Raw genomic sequence first — 16,291 nt, forward strand, 5'->3', positions numbered from 1 at the left:
CTTATGAGGAGTGGCTGAGGGAACTGGGGTTGTTTAGCCTGGAGAAGAGGAGGCTGAGGGGAGACCTTATCGCTCTCTACAACTACCTGAAAGGCGGTAGTAGTGAGGTGGGTGTTGGTCTCTTCTCCCAAGTAGCTAGCGATAGGACAAGAGGAAATGGGCTCAAGCTGCGCCAGGGGAGGTTTAGACTGGAAATTAGGAAAAATTTCTTTACGGAAAGGGTGGTCAAGGATTGGAACAGGCTGCCCAGAGAGGTGGTGGAGTCACCATCCCTGGAAGTGTTCAAAAAACGGGTAGATTTGGCACTTGGGGATATGGTTTAGTCTAGTCTACCCTTGATTGGTTTAGGTGGGCTTGGTAGTGTAGGTTAATGGTTGGACTGGATGATCTTAAAGGTCTTTTCCAACCTAGACGATTCTATGATTCTATAAGTCTTCCCTCCCACTCCAGGATTTTTCCTTTGGTTTAATTTTTTTTTTTTTTTGAGACTTCTCTGTTCCCTTATGGTAAGATGCTACTTAGAAATGTAATACAGACATGCCAGGGAATACACAAGGCTAAAAGAATCTTAACTTTATTTATGAACATGAGATTTGTGTTTATACACATGCTAGTAAACAAAGAGAAAAATAGGCATGCAATTGTCCATGTTCCAGAATGGCTTCTGCAACGCCCCCGTTCCTCCCCACCCCCTGCCTCCAAGAGGTACTCCCCTTCTATCTTCCCAAAGTGGAAACTACTCTTTACAGGAAAATATCAAAATATTCTCAGCCTTTTAAGATGAAAACATTTCAACACTCTTGGCCTTTGGCTACTCCTTCTTTGCTTTTTTTACAGGAGGTTCCAATTGAGCAGATTTTTCAAGACTGGTGTCCATCTTCTGTTATATTGTTGTTCTTTGGAGGAAAAGCCACTTCTACTTTCTGCTTTGCCTTTTCAATTTTTGCTTTTGGCTTATCCTTCTCTCTTTTCTCCTTTTCAGACCCCGGTTTGAAAGCGCTATAATCTGCTGGTCTAGGCTCATCTCTTACAGGGGTGGCATCATCTCTGCTTGGGAGCATGAACAGAGCGCCCCTTGTAACAGAACAGCCCTTGTAAAACTTTTCATACCATTCTCGATAGTTCCTTTCCCATGCGCTGTATCTTTCCTGCTCAAAAGGATCTCTGACGTCAGCAGATCTGCCATAGTGAACCTTCATATCATAGGGTGGAACTTGTGTGTGTCTGTTAAAAGGCTGCCTTTCTTCCTCCCCTTGAGGTATAGTCTGTTTCATGGGACACTGGCCTCTAAATACTGGTGATCTTGGCCGTGATTTGGATCTTCTGTATGGGGGTGACCTTGACCTTGACTGGTGATAACCATGTGCCCTTGACCTAGACCGAGAGTTACGGCTCTTCCCTTTGCCTCTTCTTCGATTCGGCGGCGACCGCGAGTAGGAGTGAGAATGGGAACGACCAAATCTTCGAGAGTAGGAATGGGAAGAACCAGGTCTTGACTTGGAATAGGTATACGACCTTCTAGAGTAAGATGAAGCATTACGGGGAGACTTGGACCTTAAAAAAGCACAACACAAAAAAAAAATACTGAAGGTAATTCAAAACAGTCACTCTCACCAATTTTTTTTGTCCCAATTTTGTGTTTGGGGTTTTTTTTTTTTTCCATATGTTTATGGCAAAGCTGCTTTCAGCTGCTGACATGATGCTACTGCAAAGTCAAGAGCTTGATAAGAGTTTCTGCTTACAAGGCAGAACAGCTGCTGCTTTGCTCGTGTGAAAACATCCAGGAAGGGTAACTCTATTTCCACTCACTCCTATCTCATGAACTACCACAGCTGTTGATTGATTTCAGGTGGTGTATACTGGCATGGGAAGCGGCACATTTTTCACTCCTCCACGACTATATGCAGTGCAAATCTTTTTTTTGCAGTAAGATGCAAAAAGAGCAAATCTTAACAGCTCCCATGCAGTACCAAACATGAAGAAAACATGATTTAGCCTCAAGAGAGCTCAATTTTAAAATGCCAGCTGAGTCTACTTAACTTCACTCCTTATTTAGCAAGTTGTACAGGATGCAAAATACTTGTACTGCAATCCTACCTACAGGACTATTTCATCAGCACTTCTAGCCAGATGTCCTAGCAACATTTGGCACCTACCTCTAGCTCTAACCAAGGACAGTGACTGCATTTCAAGACAAGTCAAATCTAAAAGCTTCTGAACTCAGCCGCTAGTAATGTCACTCAATGCCATTACAAATACGTACCAAAAGGAAGGACTCACTTGGCACTGCAATAATAGATAAAACAGACTCCTCCCTCTCCAACTGAGAGAAAGCATCCTGGCTATTTGAGATGGCTCAATTGAAAGAAATTCAACGTTGTCATAAAATAACAGCGTTGACTTTTCCAACAATTTGCTCCATCAGTATCATCCAAGTTATTTAAAAAAGAATGTTGGAGGCTGTTTACTATTGGGAAATCAATTTCTTCAGCTGTATTCAGGCAGTGATGAAAAGGGTGGCTTTCTATTTGATCCTTTAATTATATTTAAGTTTTATAGGTAATTATGGTTTCCTCAAAAAAGCATTCATTTTTCAGAGTCCTCTTTTCCATCCTCTACTGGAGTTTTGTTTTCAATAACCTTACTGCAAGCCCAGATCCCCTTTGTTAAAGCCCCAACTCAAATTAAACCATTTCAAAATTAATTACCATGTGTATTCTCCCTCCACTGCTATCTATGCATATTCACTTCATTATAAATCAGCTGTTGTATAAGTTATGTGTTATGGCCTCGTTTAGCAGGTTACAATTGGCATCTATTGAATTTCTGTAGAATACTCACAGTTCCCAGCCTGCTCTGCCACCTGCTGAGCAAATTGTTCTGGCTCTCACTGGATGACCTTTTGGAGTGGGGAGACAAAAAAGAAAAAAAAAAAATACCATTCAGCTGGTCTGAAGATAATTGTTTTCAGGAAATCCTGAAGTTATAGTTACTTAACAGCTGTGGGTATTGGTTGTCCTTGGGGGCCCAGAACACTTGCTACTGCTGGCTGTCTTTGAACAGGAACCTGGTAGCCCTTGTGAATAAATGCAAACAGTTGGAAAATAAGCTCTATGAAAAGTAAGAATCAGCACATATGCTGAAATAAAACTTACCTTCTCTTCCAACAGACTGCTGATTGACAGAGGGGAAGGTTTAGACAGTTGAGTGGCACTCACCAGAGCAGCAGGAGGGGTGACGGGCAGGAGTGCTGGTGGTGGTGGTGGCTGCTACTGCTGTCGCTGCCGAATCTGGGTATGGAGCCTTTTTGTGTAGCCAGTTCCATTTTTGAAGTTGTTCACAGCCTAGAGGCAGAAAAACATTGACAAAAAGGTAATACGGAACTTCAGTAGATAAATGAACAAAAGCCTCCACAGAGTAAAATTGCTTTTGTGTTCTTATAAATGCTATCAACCGTAAAATAAATCACCATACAGATATATGAACACATCCCATTAGACACTGATATTACTGACTGGTGACTCAGAGTATCTGTATTTAAAGTACTTCAGTGTTAACACCAAATCTGAAAGCGAGGCAATCATCTTAAACAAAAGTGTGACCTGAATGTGCCAGGCTGTAAGCTTCTGTAACAACAGATCATGGATTTCAGAAGTAAATTTGGCCTTGTTCTATTTAGCCTTGCTTAAAGGAGATGTAAATTAGTATTTGCTTCCCTTTCACCTTTTCACAAACAGACTTGTCTTACAAACAGTTTACGTAAAAGGCATCATGGCACCTGGCGTAGGAACTTGTTGGCAACTAAAGAATCAGGCGAAATGTCTGTCTGGTGGCACGTTGGGCAGGTATGCTCCTCAGATTCCAGCAATGCTGTTCTAATGCCTGTGAATAATTAGAATCATCAAAACAGGTTTTAGCCAAAGTGAGGACATTTGTTGGCTTCTAATCAATTCTCAAAACACGTCTATGATTAATGGGTGAATGTGGTCTGGAATTGAGAGCATGAAGCTATAAAAGTTCAACAGTGTCACAAATGTCTCGTATGCAGCACACAACCGTACAGGTTTGATATTTCACTACTGTCACACCTGAAGATGTAGAGTAGCCTGTGTCTTGATGTCCCCACGAGTCTTTTTTCCACTGTCTAGTACAGCAAGAAGTCACCAACCTCCAGGTTAATGAATAAAACACGTCTCAAAAAATCATTAGTATGTTTAGAGTTCTGAAGGTTTTAACCAGCTCTCCCGTGGAGAAGAACGTGGATTAAATGCCTAACTCTCCCTTTGTTGCAGAGCACAGTCAGGCACCAGAGCTGGCTGTATAATTTTGTATGAGGGAAAGGGCTGTGGACAAACTAAATGCATTCCATATCCAATACTGTAATCACCTGCACAGTGATGCGCTCTTCTCATACTCATCCTTTCCCATGTAAAGAGGACTTAACCAGATACATGAAAAGGGGAAACAGCTTTCTGCATTTTTTTTCCTTTATACGAGAAGAGTCCTTTCTTGTTCAGGGTATACTGAAGTATTAAGTAGAAGTGGTAACAAAGCAATTCTGTTATCTCCTATTTCTGCTTTCCGAAGATCAGATGTGATGTTTTGAATGAACAGACAGGGCAGTAACACTTACATTCGTCACAGTAACTGTTCCCACAGCAGGGAATAACAGCTGCATCCGTCATGAGATCTTTACAAATGAGACACAACAACTCTTCTGGAACAGGATCATCTGAGGAGGAGGAGGACAGCTCCGCTGGTAGGAAGGGAGGCTTCTCCTTCTTGCCTCTAGCATAAGCTTCCCTGGAGGCAGGGTGGGGAAGGAAAAAGGAAAGAGTTAAACATGGGTAAAGGGAAACTTTTCCAAACTTTGGATTTTATCAAATAAGAGAATAGATGGAATCTGTCTCACTCCCCATTAGCCTTCTAACATGTAGGCATTTCGTTTCAACTACTTTTCTGTAGCCACAGCACTAAAAGAGGGAGGGGGGAAGAATTTTCCTTCTGCAGAACTCTCCCATTCATTGGATCAACTCAGAAACCAGCTCAGACTGGAAAAATAATTCCTTGACAGCTAGAAATCAGGTGAAATGAATCCCACCTCTCCTTTGCCAGAGGGTAAGTGTAAATTGCAGGCTCAGGGTAAAGTTAGTCTCTGAGTAATTACGTTTGATTAATGGAGGAAGTCTGTGTTACAGCTTCTACAAAAGGAGATCCACAACAGAAAAACACAAGTGCTACCAAGTGCATTTGAAAGCAGCCACTCTTGTCAGCACACAGTAGTGTTTTCTTAGTTTATAGCCACAGGAAAACTTCAGTCTGTTTCACACATGGGATTGGATAAAAGTCAGGGGGGCAGGAAAGCTCAGTCCAACAGCTCTTTGTTAAAGTTTGCAGGAAGCCTTTGAAGCATAACCCAGAAGCAAAATGAGCGTTCACAGAGACCGACTCCGCTGTAAACACTACTGAAACGTTTTGCAGAAATACAGATTCTTAGCATACCACAAGTTTCACCAACTTGCAGGGGCAGGAACAGAAGGACCGCCCTATTTTAATGGTAGAAAGTATCACAGATTTTAAGGTTAAGCTACAATGACAATGCTTCCTCTCCCGTAATTCCAGATGCCAGCCAACTTGGTTGCATTGCCATGCAAACATTTACCCATGGTTTCTCTCCTTCCCTTTGTGGTCAGTCCAATTAATTCCCTACTTACGCATTAATAGCTGGTATTGCATATTTTCCACTCTTCGTCAGCATAGCACCCTTGGTGTTGGGATCTTTCACCTCCACCATGAAACTCATGGGAATTCCTGTGCTCTTTTTAATTCTGGGAACAGACTGAAATTGTTTGTCCTGTTAAGGAAAGAAATGCAGACATATCTCATCTCAGGACCCACACTTCAAATGACATTTCAAGGACTATTTGAAGCAGCAAAAGCCTTTAGTGCTCTCCTTGTACCCAGCGTAAGGGTTGCTCAACTAAAATACTTCTTTTCCTAAAAGAACAGAGCCAGGACGTTCAAAAGGCTTGAGCAGCGTTTTGAACTCATTTGACATTCTTTGGCTTAACTTCAGGTTCCTGAAGGGGGAAAGACCCCTGCGCTCGCCATCTGCTCAGAGAAGAGACACAAACCCGCTCCTCCTCCCCAGCACAATTCAGTGCGAGAGCTCAGTTCGCTGCTCTGAATCACTCGCTGGGGAAACTTGTGTTCACCATCTCTAGATGAAGGCTGAATTCAGACCTCATGCAGATACATTCAGTGACGAACGTTCAATGGCATGAATACTCAACCAGAGGCTTGTGTACCTAAAACACGCACATAGTCACAAGATGGGGTCAAGAGAAACATCTTGGGTTTAGATGGAATCCTACAACCTGTCTACAACCAGTCATTAAAAAGAGTTAAAACCAGAAACATTTCCAGTGATATTGAAATATACAAAAATGTGTGTGAAAGTCCACAGAGAAAGGTCTATGGACATATTCAATGTCTATGACCTGGAAAAAAGACATTTTTGCATTTGTAATTGCAGGTTTCCCTGGAAGTTTGAAGGGCTTTGCAACATTGCCAGGTAACCTCTGTGTTTCACCCCAAGAGAAACAACTCTTAATAGGAGTGATTCTGTATTGTTACGTGACTGCCAAGGTAAAAACAATGACAAACTACCGAACACCAGCAGTCACCCACAGTCTTACCCCATGTGTTGGGCAGTTCTTCCTATAGTGACCAGGTTTTCCACAGCGGAAGCAAGTGTAAGATGGTGGAGGTGGACCCAAGGCTTTCTTCAGGTAACTGAAAGATTTTGGGGGAAAAAAGAAAAAGGTATGCAAAGGTGTCTCTCTTGTTCCAACAAGCATCTCTGCAGCTTTTCCATCATCTTCAAAGAACAGATCTGACATCAGCAACACTTACTTGGATGGATCATATTCCTGGCAAGACTGTATCATCATCGCTGTTATTTTATCTTCCTCGGAAGCATCGGCTTCAGCCAGATTGGCAGTCTGTTTAACAGGTCAGGATTTGACACACGCATGAGAAACACAGTGAAGCCCTCACGGCCAAAGACCACAGCACTCACCCAGTCCCATAAAGAGCAGCACAACGCCAGCTGAGGCTGCACCAAAACAGCTACTCATATAAAACAGAGTTGTGCTGAAGATGTTCTGGGGAGTCCTTACGCCCTTACGTGGGGGTTGGGTGCCTGGTAACCTGCTTGACAAGAGCATTCCTGGGCACCCAAAACCTTGGGCTCTGTCTGCACCTTACATAAAGGCTTGTGGAACCAGTCCCACTTTCTTCCACGTGAACTCAAGCTCTGCGTAGAAACAATTACACTGTCCAGTATTTTTGAACTGATAGTAAGCTCCAGACTATTTGAAGGAGAAGATCTCCGCTGTACATTTAACTGAGAAAGATGAATGCCACTATCATGATTTACGTTTTGCAGCCTGAAAAGGGCACTCAACTTAGCAGTCAGGGAAGTTGTTTCTGCTTGCTGAAACTGAGCTTCGGACACAGAAGCATGAAAAGGAATCAAGCTTTTTAGAATCCCTCAGCAAGACAAAGGATTCTTTTCAGTAGAAATGTCAACATCACGTGCCGTATGCAGTCCAAACTGCATGTTCCCCCCTACTAACTTCTTCATAAACCTTACGCACAACGAGATCTTCAAATTCTTGAAGCCAGCTGCTTTTGTTTAACCAGTATTTGGTCAGATTTTTTTATTGCACACTAGTCCAGACATAAGCAGGGACGAAGGGAGGGACTGTAAATGACTTGGACCTTCAAGCACCTATCTTTCAGATCAACAGCGCATGTTTTTGTTTTTAGATGCATTCATTCACAAAAGCAACCATCTAGTTTCAGTATTTTATTAAATGGTTGTTTCATATAGACAGTTTTTTCTCAACTGTAACATCATTCACATCAACATCTGTCAAGCCATTCATATAGACAGTTTTTTCTCAACTGTAACATCATCCAGATCAACATCTATGAAGTCACTGCCATTAACATTTACAGACAACTTTACAGATACTTGACTAGTTTGTTTGAACCCAAACGGTTTACAGAACACTTCCAAAACACAAAATAACACATCCTAGGAATAGACCAAAACTCAAATAGGGCATTTAATACAGAGGAATAACAAACTGGAAAACTTTTTACAACCCATGGCCTCAATGCTAAGCCAGTCTGCACTCAGGAGGTCAGCACAAGTAACAGTTCTGAGCTGCTTTATGTTATTTTCCTGTATTTTTCTTTAAATGTTCTCAAAAGCTGAAATGTCTACACTACTTGGACAGTTTTTCACATTTCACAGGAAAACTTCACATGCGTTTACAGAATCAAGGACACATTTAGGCACGGCACTAATGGAGTCCAATTTCTTCTGGTGGATACCTTCCAAACTAATTTTTTTTTTTTTTTTTGCCAAATGTACACAGTGTAATTTCTGCAGTGATTGAGGGAAGAAGTTACAAGTGGGAAGAGATTTCTCTTTCTTGGAAATGAACTCCAGCCTTTATTTTCAGAAGAAAGAAGCAGCTCCTCTGCACTAGGCCCGGCCTTCTCTCATCTTTGTCACTCAAAAGAGCACTCATTCCATTGGCTAGCACTACACCTTTGCACAAAGGGCAATCACTAGTGCAATCACCAGGCAAAGCTACACATTGTTGAGCACAGAACGCAAGCAGTTCCACAGCAAAACACGGCATTGCAACAGTTTCAGAAGGTCCCATCTGCTAATATGCCACACATACACATTGGCATATTCCTATAAACAGTCAGGTACATTTACACAATTGACACAGCCTGCGCTCAAACAAATTAGATTGTGCTGTCCACTGTAGATGTACTACGATGTATGAAGCTCTGCAGCATTCACAGAATGGAACTGTAACTATCGTGACTAGAAATTCAAAAATAGCCACGCAATCGTCCATGTTCCAGAAACGCTTCTCGTTTGGCTGTTGCAACCCGCCCTGAAATGTCCATAACTTACAGACCATATAATTGTTCTCTGAAAGTTGTGTTAGTTTCCAACACAAAATGAATGAAACATATGAAAAACAGTTCTGTTTTTCTGTAAACAGCTTCTGCAGTGGGGCTTCTTTGTGTCTTGAAGATGAGTAATACGGCAACATTACGTTGAGGCTGATAAGGTACTCCCCTTCTATCTTCCCAGACTGGCAACTACTCTTTACAGGACAGTATCAAAATACACACATATTTTACAGTTAAAATAAATACTTTTAAATTAGTAAAATCTAAATTAAAGTTCTGTTCACATTACAAGAGTTATACAGCTATAGATCACAGTATAAGATTTAAAAATACAAAGCAAACACTTTTGGTTTTAAGCATTTGACAAGAATAGATATAGATATACCTTAATGAGCTGGGCCAGAGAAATAGATCCAGAAGAGTCATCGATCTGTGCACAAAACATTAAACACATATTCAAGTTCTACAATCAAAACACAGCAATAGTTCATCTCTACTGCAGTCTGAAAGGCTGCACCATATCCTCTGAGTGTCACTGAAAGAGGCATTTCCAACCCAGTGTAATCTGTATTTGTTCAAAAAAGCGTCCAAACCTGTGACAGCTCCAGAGTGCCTCTGTGGTTCATGAGAAGAAACCAAAATCACCAAACCCGCCTGAGATCAACTTACTGCTCCACACTATCTCAGAGCGGGACCCTTGTCAAATGCTCACAACTGCTTAAGAGTCACAGGGGTAAGGAAGCTGCCAATTTGCAGCTAAAAAGGGATTTCTGAGAATAAATTGCAGCCACACTCCTCCCTCCCAGCTCCCTACGGAAGGGCTTGCAGGAATGAAGTCCTCAGGCCACTGGTTCGTAATGGACTGCTGTGTTTGTTGAGAACTAAGACTGGAGGGCACTTTTTCCACAAGGAAAAAGGGGAACTCTTCGCTTGCTCCTTTTCCAGTATACTCAATTCTATTACGCCACAAGCAGCAGTGAAGCTCACCCCAGTAAAACCTTAGCAGAAAGACACTCGAATCACTGCTTATTATGCCTGAAGTTGTTCAAAAGCGTAGAATAACATTTCACAATGTAAATTGAACAGCTCTCCTCAAGGGGTCACTAACTTGATCAGAAGAGAGATTAAAGGCCTTCCATGGAAAACGCTCTTGTCCTTTAGTGCCTAACGCAGTGGAAGAATTCAAGGCAGCAGTTTTTAGCAGACTCTGGGGAAAAAAATCTCTGCATGCAGAAGATGATTCCTCACTCCAGTTCATCATTCCTTCTCTATATGTTTAGCATCATATGGTGGTACACTAAAGAAAGGCTTAACCTCTGGGAAATTAAAGCAGCATCCAACCCTGAAGTCATCGAGCTCCAAAAGCATACTGCAGGCAGAAGTTAAGACAAAAGACAGGGATTTCACCCACAAATGCACCAGGCTCTAGCCTTGTGCCAAAATTTAAAAAAATACTTAATTTTGTTTGAGAAGGAACCATCACTACAGGAAACTTATTTTCAGTGTACTTTGTAAAGTATTCAGTGACTTACTGTTTGCAAAATTAATACGAAGCTACATTGTTTAGAATTAAGTGCAGTGTGTAGAATAAAGTGTCAGATTGTGCTTTTACGTACTGGTTTTGATGGTCCACTCACTGGCTCCGTTCGACTTCTGGAAGAGAAATGGAGGTGATCAGAACTTAAAATAGAGCCCGTACCTCCTGAAGATGAGGAAGTACAAGGAAATGCTTGAGATCACCACACAGGGGTTTCTTCGTACATTCTCCTTCAAGAACATACTGCAAGGCGAGTAACGCATTTTCAAGGCCTCTCCACCATTACAGCATGCATTCATCGTTCCCAAACATTAACCACTCTACCAGCAGTTTCTGCAATGTTTCCAGCTGGAGGAATCAAAAGCTAATCTGCACGGCTAATTTTCAACGTTACAACAGCAGTGCCATTCTTTCCTTGTCCCCACACACAGGGATTTAGTTGAGCTTTGATGCCAGCAGCATCTGTGCTTCACAGGTGCCAGGATGCTGCTGTACTGTTTGTTCAAGACACACTGTAACTCATCAGTATACTTTATTTATGGGGAACCCACATCAGAAGGACGTGGCAAAACCACAAGCCAGTAACACCTACTAACTTTGGTGGAGAGGTCTATCTTTAAGAAGGCTGGAAAACATGACCATTCAAACAGTTCTAATGCAGCTGATACACAACTGGACTCTGTGAATACAGAAATGATAGCAATAATGCTGTAGGCAGGATTGCATTTGAGTGTCTGTCATTTTAATCAAGACACCCAGTGTCTGTCCTCCGTAAATCTTGGGAATACAGAACTAAAACCTGGAGCACAGATACCAGCTTAGGGTAAAAACAGATTTAGAAAGAGAACTAGCAACAGTTGGCAACGTGCTAAACTGCTTCCTGCGTTTCAGGTTTGGAAAGGATTAACTATTCCTTCACCGTACTCGCACTAAAGGCAATACACTTTGGGATAGTGTTCTTTTTCTCTTGCCTGAAATGGATGCTGTCTTTAGGAAACTGATACAAATCCCTTATGAATGGAACTTCTTGTTTGCATGGTTTGCCAGCTGGCAACCCTTGCTCTTTCCTCTACAGCTAGGATGCAAAAACCCCAGCCTTGGGGCATAAGAATACCTGCCATATCCCACCCTCCCTCCCCCAAAGGCAAGAAAGAGTCAAACCCCAACAATCAGACTCTTCTGACATGGGAACAAGTTCTGAGTTCACACTACAATGCCTATCTCTCTTCACTATAAAAGCAATAGAAGCAAGAACATTTAATAATGACCACTCAGGTAGAGGAAACAGCACCTACAACTTGGGTCTCAGAAAAATCAAGCCCAAGAACAAGCCCAAGAGAATCATCTTAAAAGTTACCATTGCTCCAGCTCAAACCCCATGCCCCAGCAGGCCTAAACAGGGAAGCCAACTTTGGGACAGATACATTACAATCTACCCCATGACAACCAAAATTAACAGCAGCTTTAACAACAAAGATGCAATCGGAATGCCTCTGTAAACTAATATCCACAAAACCAGCTAAGACACTGAAAGCCCTAACAAAGGGTACAATGCTGTATGGATACTTACACAACATAGGTTTTGCTGGTGCCTTTGACTCCTCCAGCAGGGATTCTTCGAACGATCACCGATGTGTTCTGAGGAATCAGGGCATTAGCATCTGTGTATTCTGAAAACAACACAAATACAGAACAAAACAGTATTCAGTTTGTAAGAATGTCTATTAAGATGTCATTACATAGCACTTCAGGGAATCCCTTCACAGGTATGAAAGCAAAGCTTTCTATGTAACACTGCGCTTTTATCGTCCCAACACACTAACGGGACATTCCTAGAAGTCTTCATGTTTGGTAATCACACACAAGCAGCAAAATCTTTTCCATTCATTTAAAACAGTTTGAATGCCAACACCACAATGCTCTCCAAGGTCACTCAGGACTGACAGAACGCAGAACACAGCCTGCCATCTGCACTAAGACCAGGTCAGGTCCCAGTTGGGGTTTGTTGTTTGGTTATTGGTTTGTTGTCTCTTGCCTGAGAAGCAGAATAGCACATGCTCCAAGGGGTTGGAGTCAGAATGTTACAGGGCAGGAAAGAGCACTCAGGAATCCTGAGCTCTGCAGTTCACAGTTCTTCCACAATATTGTGAGAACATCTATTCTAAAAGACAGGTCAAGAAGTTCAGATCAAATTAAGAGGAGGAGGCAAGCTGAAATGCATCATTCCTGAGTGCAGGCTGTTTGAAGGGAATTCTGCCTTTATAGAACATGCCTCTAGAGGAAGCATGGAAGAGGACACCCCTGCCCCCCTGACATTTAAAATAGGTCTCAACCATCCAGTTTGCCTTCCCAGATCTTCAAAACAGTCCATCATATCATTTTTTTCCACTGACATTTAAAATCCTGTTTAGTTCTAGTGAGTTTAAGCATCTACATCTGATGAATAAAAACTGAAATTCATGGTTATGCATTTCAAGCAAAAATTTGGCATACGTATACATTACGCTGAAATGTATTCTCTAGCTTTGCTCTGAAAACCACAGGGGGATTTTTGCATTTTCACATGGGAAACACCCTTAGGAAAGCTTCAGGAAGCACCTGGGTCTCACTAATAGACCAAGTTTAAAATTTTAGACTCCTTTTACAAAGGTCAAAGGGCAACACAACTGACCTAGAGGAGGATCTGCTCACTGGTGAACAAGAGGGATGCTCTTTAAAGCATGACAGATATTCCTTGTTTAACCTCACCTTTAGGGAACACCATGGTGAACAGAACCTAGTGAAGCAGACACTTTTTCTTCACCGCATTCTGATTACGTATGGAAACAAAGCAACACACTTTGTAAAACTGGTATGATATACATTAGAGTAACACTTTACGGGGGAACATCTTTATGAGCATCACTTTTTCTTCTAAAACTTTGCTTTCTGTTCCTCACCTGCTATAACAGCATACACGTTTCACCTATCTCAAAACGTTTTTTCTCCTGGGGATAAGAATTGGGCTCCATCACATTTAGTACCATCCATCAGTCTGGTTTTAAGGCTCTGTTTGACACAGACCCAACCATTCCAGTAGTGACGCCAGCCAGTTGGCCACTCAGCCTGCTGCCATGTGTGAAGCTGACAGTACCTTAGCAACCCAAGACAACATTCACAGACCCTTCTGCAGCAAAGCCCTTCAGGCAAAGTAGCCATTTTTCAAAAGCCCTTGACAATTTCATTCAACAGTAGTAGAAAAATTCAAGACTCCTGAAATGGATCTCTACCTACGCGTGTCATGCAATCCAATGGCATCTCGAAAACCCCTAACAGTGTGCTCTTAAGTCGCTTCACAGACATTCTCCTGAACATAGTTTAAATATCTTGTCGTGGTTTAACCCCAGTCGGCAACTAAGCACCACACAGACGCTCGCTCACCCTCCCCCCACACCCCGGAGGGATGGGGAGAGAATCGGGGGGGAAAAGGTTAAAACCCATGGGTTGAGATAACGGCAGTTTAATAGGACAGCAGAGGAAGAGAAATAGTAATACTGCTTCTAATAATGATAAAAGAACATACAAAGCACAAAGTGATGCACAACGCAGTTGCTCACCACCCAACGACCGAGGCCCAGCCCGTCCCCGAGCAGCGATCGCTGCCCCCCAGCCAACTCCCCCCACTTTCTATACTGAGCATGACGCCCTATGGTATGGAACAGCCCTCCGGCCAGTTTGGGTCAGCTCTCCTGGCTCTGCCCCCTCACAGCTTCTTCTGCACCCGGCAGAGCATGGCAAGCGGAAAAGTCCTTGACTGCCACAAACACTCCTGAGCAACAACTACAACATCAGTGTGCTATCAACATTATTCTCATGCTAAATCCAAACCACAGCACCACACCAGCTACCAGGGAGAAAACCAACTCTGTCCCAGACAAAACCAGGACATATCTGCAGATAAACAGCCAGCTTTAGGTGCCCAAGGCCCCGCGCCTGCCGCCCCCACGCACCTTCGTTGGTCTGGGCGTTGCTGATCTGCAGGTCGCAGTTGGTCGCCTTCAGCTTCTCGCGGCCCATGATCTGGTGCTTGAGGTCGCACAGGGAGATGTGGAGGCCGCTGAAGGTGACCGTATCATAGCTCAGCTGGGAGGAGAACTTGTAGTGGACGCACGACATGCTCCTCCTCGCAGCCCGGCAGGGCGGCCACACGATGGGGAGAGGCCCCCGCGGCCCCGGCTCCTCCTCCGCTCCCTCTCTCGCGCGCAGCGCTCCTGACCCGACTGCTCGCTACGGCCACTCGGGTGCCCGGCCTCAGCGTTCCACCCAGGGCTTTCCTGGACGACAAGTGCACGGGCTGCTGCCAGCGCCTCACCTCACCCAGCGCATTATGACAAAAGGCCCGCGTCATGGGGGCACGGCGACCCCGCCCTCTTCCTCCTAACCCTGAGCTCTCCCTAAAGGCAATCGCCATTCGTCCACACATTCCGCCAAACCTTCCCATCTACCACATCCACTGAGCGGGCAAGGGAGATTCTCCAGAAGCCCTTACGTGAAACCCATTCGAATAAGCCAGCACGCTGGCCATTTCTTCCTGGAGGGAGTTCATCCGGCCCTGCACACTGCCAGACAACGTGGATGTTCGCAGAGAGATTCACTTGCTGTTCTGCAGGAAGCCACAATCAAACTAAAGGTAATGGTAAGGGTTTGGCTGCCACTACGGGCCCAGAGGATCCTGATGCTCTGAGTCATCTCCTCTGGGTTCCAGCCTCACTGGTTTACCTGAACAGCCCAATCTGGCACATGCTAACCTTGCACAGGAAATCATTTGCATCATTCAGACTCATTTGAAGATCAGACTGCCTTATTTGCACAACTACCAGGGCAAGATGGGATAGGTAAAGAAAGGGCACTTGAGGATTAACCCTCCAGCTGAGCTGAAAAGTGGATTCTAAGTGCATTAATACCTTCCGCACAGGTTAGAACCAGCATCACTTCTGCCTCTGGAGCTCCCAGCCACTGATAGCTACAGGAAAAAGTGTTACAGCCCTCTGATGGCATGCGGCACTAAGTTCCCCCTGTCTGTAACAGCTTTTATCCCAAGCTCAGGGGTTGCAAAACTAGAGCAAGCTACTGCAAATATGTCAAGAGAATTAGAAAAAGCCATTAATTAAACCGCAGAAATTATTACAGCCCTACAGGAAGAAATGAATTTATCACCACAAATGGTAACACAGAATTGATTAGCCTGAGACCTCCTTTTAGCAGCACAGGACAGAGTGCCCAGTGGAATGAGCTCATTTTCCTGCTCTCTCCAACCCACAAACCCTTTAAAACCCCCACTGTCAACCTGTCGTTTTTCTCACATTGACACAAGAAAAGGACATATGGAAAGCTGCTTCTAAATGGGGAATCCCTTCATCTATCACCGACTCCCAGGCACCCAACCAACCGGGTTGTGATGACCCCATCACAGAGAATTAACAGGAGGACAAACAGGAGGAGGAGAACAAGAAGGAAGACAAACAGGATGAACTGATGGACAGCAGGAGGAGGAGGAAGGGGATGAAGGGGATGAGGAACACAGAAAGAGAATGAGAACAAGGAGGAACAAGACACAGAACAGGAGGAGGAGGAGGACAAACATGAGGAGGAGTGAGAGGAGGAGAAAGAAGAGGTGGAGGAGGAACACGAGGAACAGTCAGAAAAGGAACAGGTGGCACCAGGAGCAGGAGGAAGAATAGGAGGAGAAGAAGGAGGAGCAGGAGG

The 16,291-nt window shown here is 43.7% G+C and overlaps 1 protein-coding gene across 1 annotated transcript; it reads right to left on the minus strand.

The window, feature by feature from the left end:
• Positions 1 to 574: 574 nt before the first annotated feature.
• LOC142596124 (E3 ubiquitin-protein ligase RBBP6-like) lies at positions 575 to 14,701 on the minus strand. Its single transcript, XM_075725111.1, has 15 exons — positions 14,536 to 14,701; positions 12,117 to 12,216; positions 10,626 to 10,662; positions 9,395 to 9,439; positions 6,916 to 7,004; positions 6,699 to 6,795; positions 5,715 to 5,854; positions 4,634 to 4,803; positions 3,779 to 3,882; positions 3,286 to 3,344; positions 3,156 to 3,243; positions 2,994 to 3,076; positions 2,842 to 2,886; positions 1,032 to 1,554; positions 575 to 610 (listed from the first exon to the last, which is right to left on the minus strand). The coding sequence occupies exons 1-15, from the start codon at positions 14,699 to 14,701 to the stop codon at positions 575 to 577; spliced, it is 1,782 nt and encodes a 593-aa protein (XP_075581226.1).
• Between the last annotated feature and the right edge of the window lie 1,590 nt (positions 14,702 to 16,291).

The sequence above is a fragment of the Pelecanus crispus genome, chromosome 27 (assembly GCF_030463565.1).
Source record: "Pelecanus crispus isolate bPelCri1 chromosome 27, bPelCri1.pri, whole genome shotgun sequence".
In the NCBI taxonomy this organism is placed as follows: domain Eukaryota; kingdom Metazoa; phylum Chordata; class Aves; order Pelecaniformes; family Pelecanidae; genus Pelecanus; species Pelecanus crispus.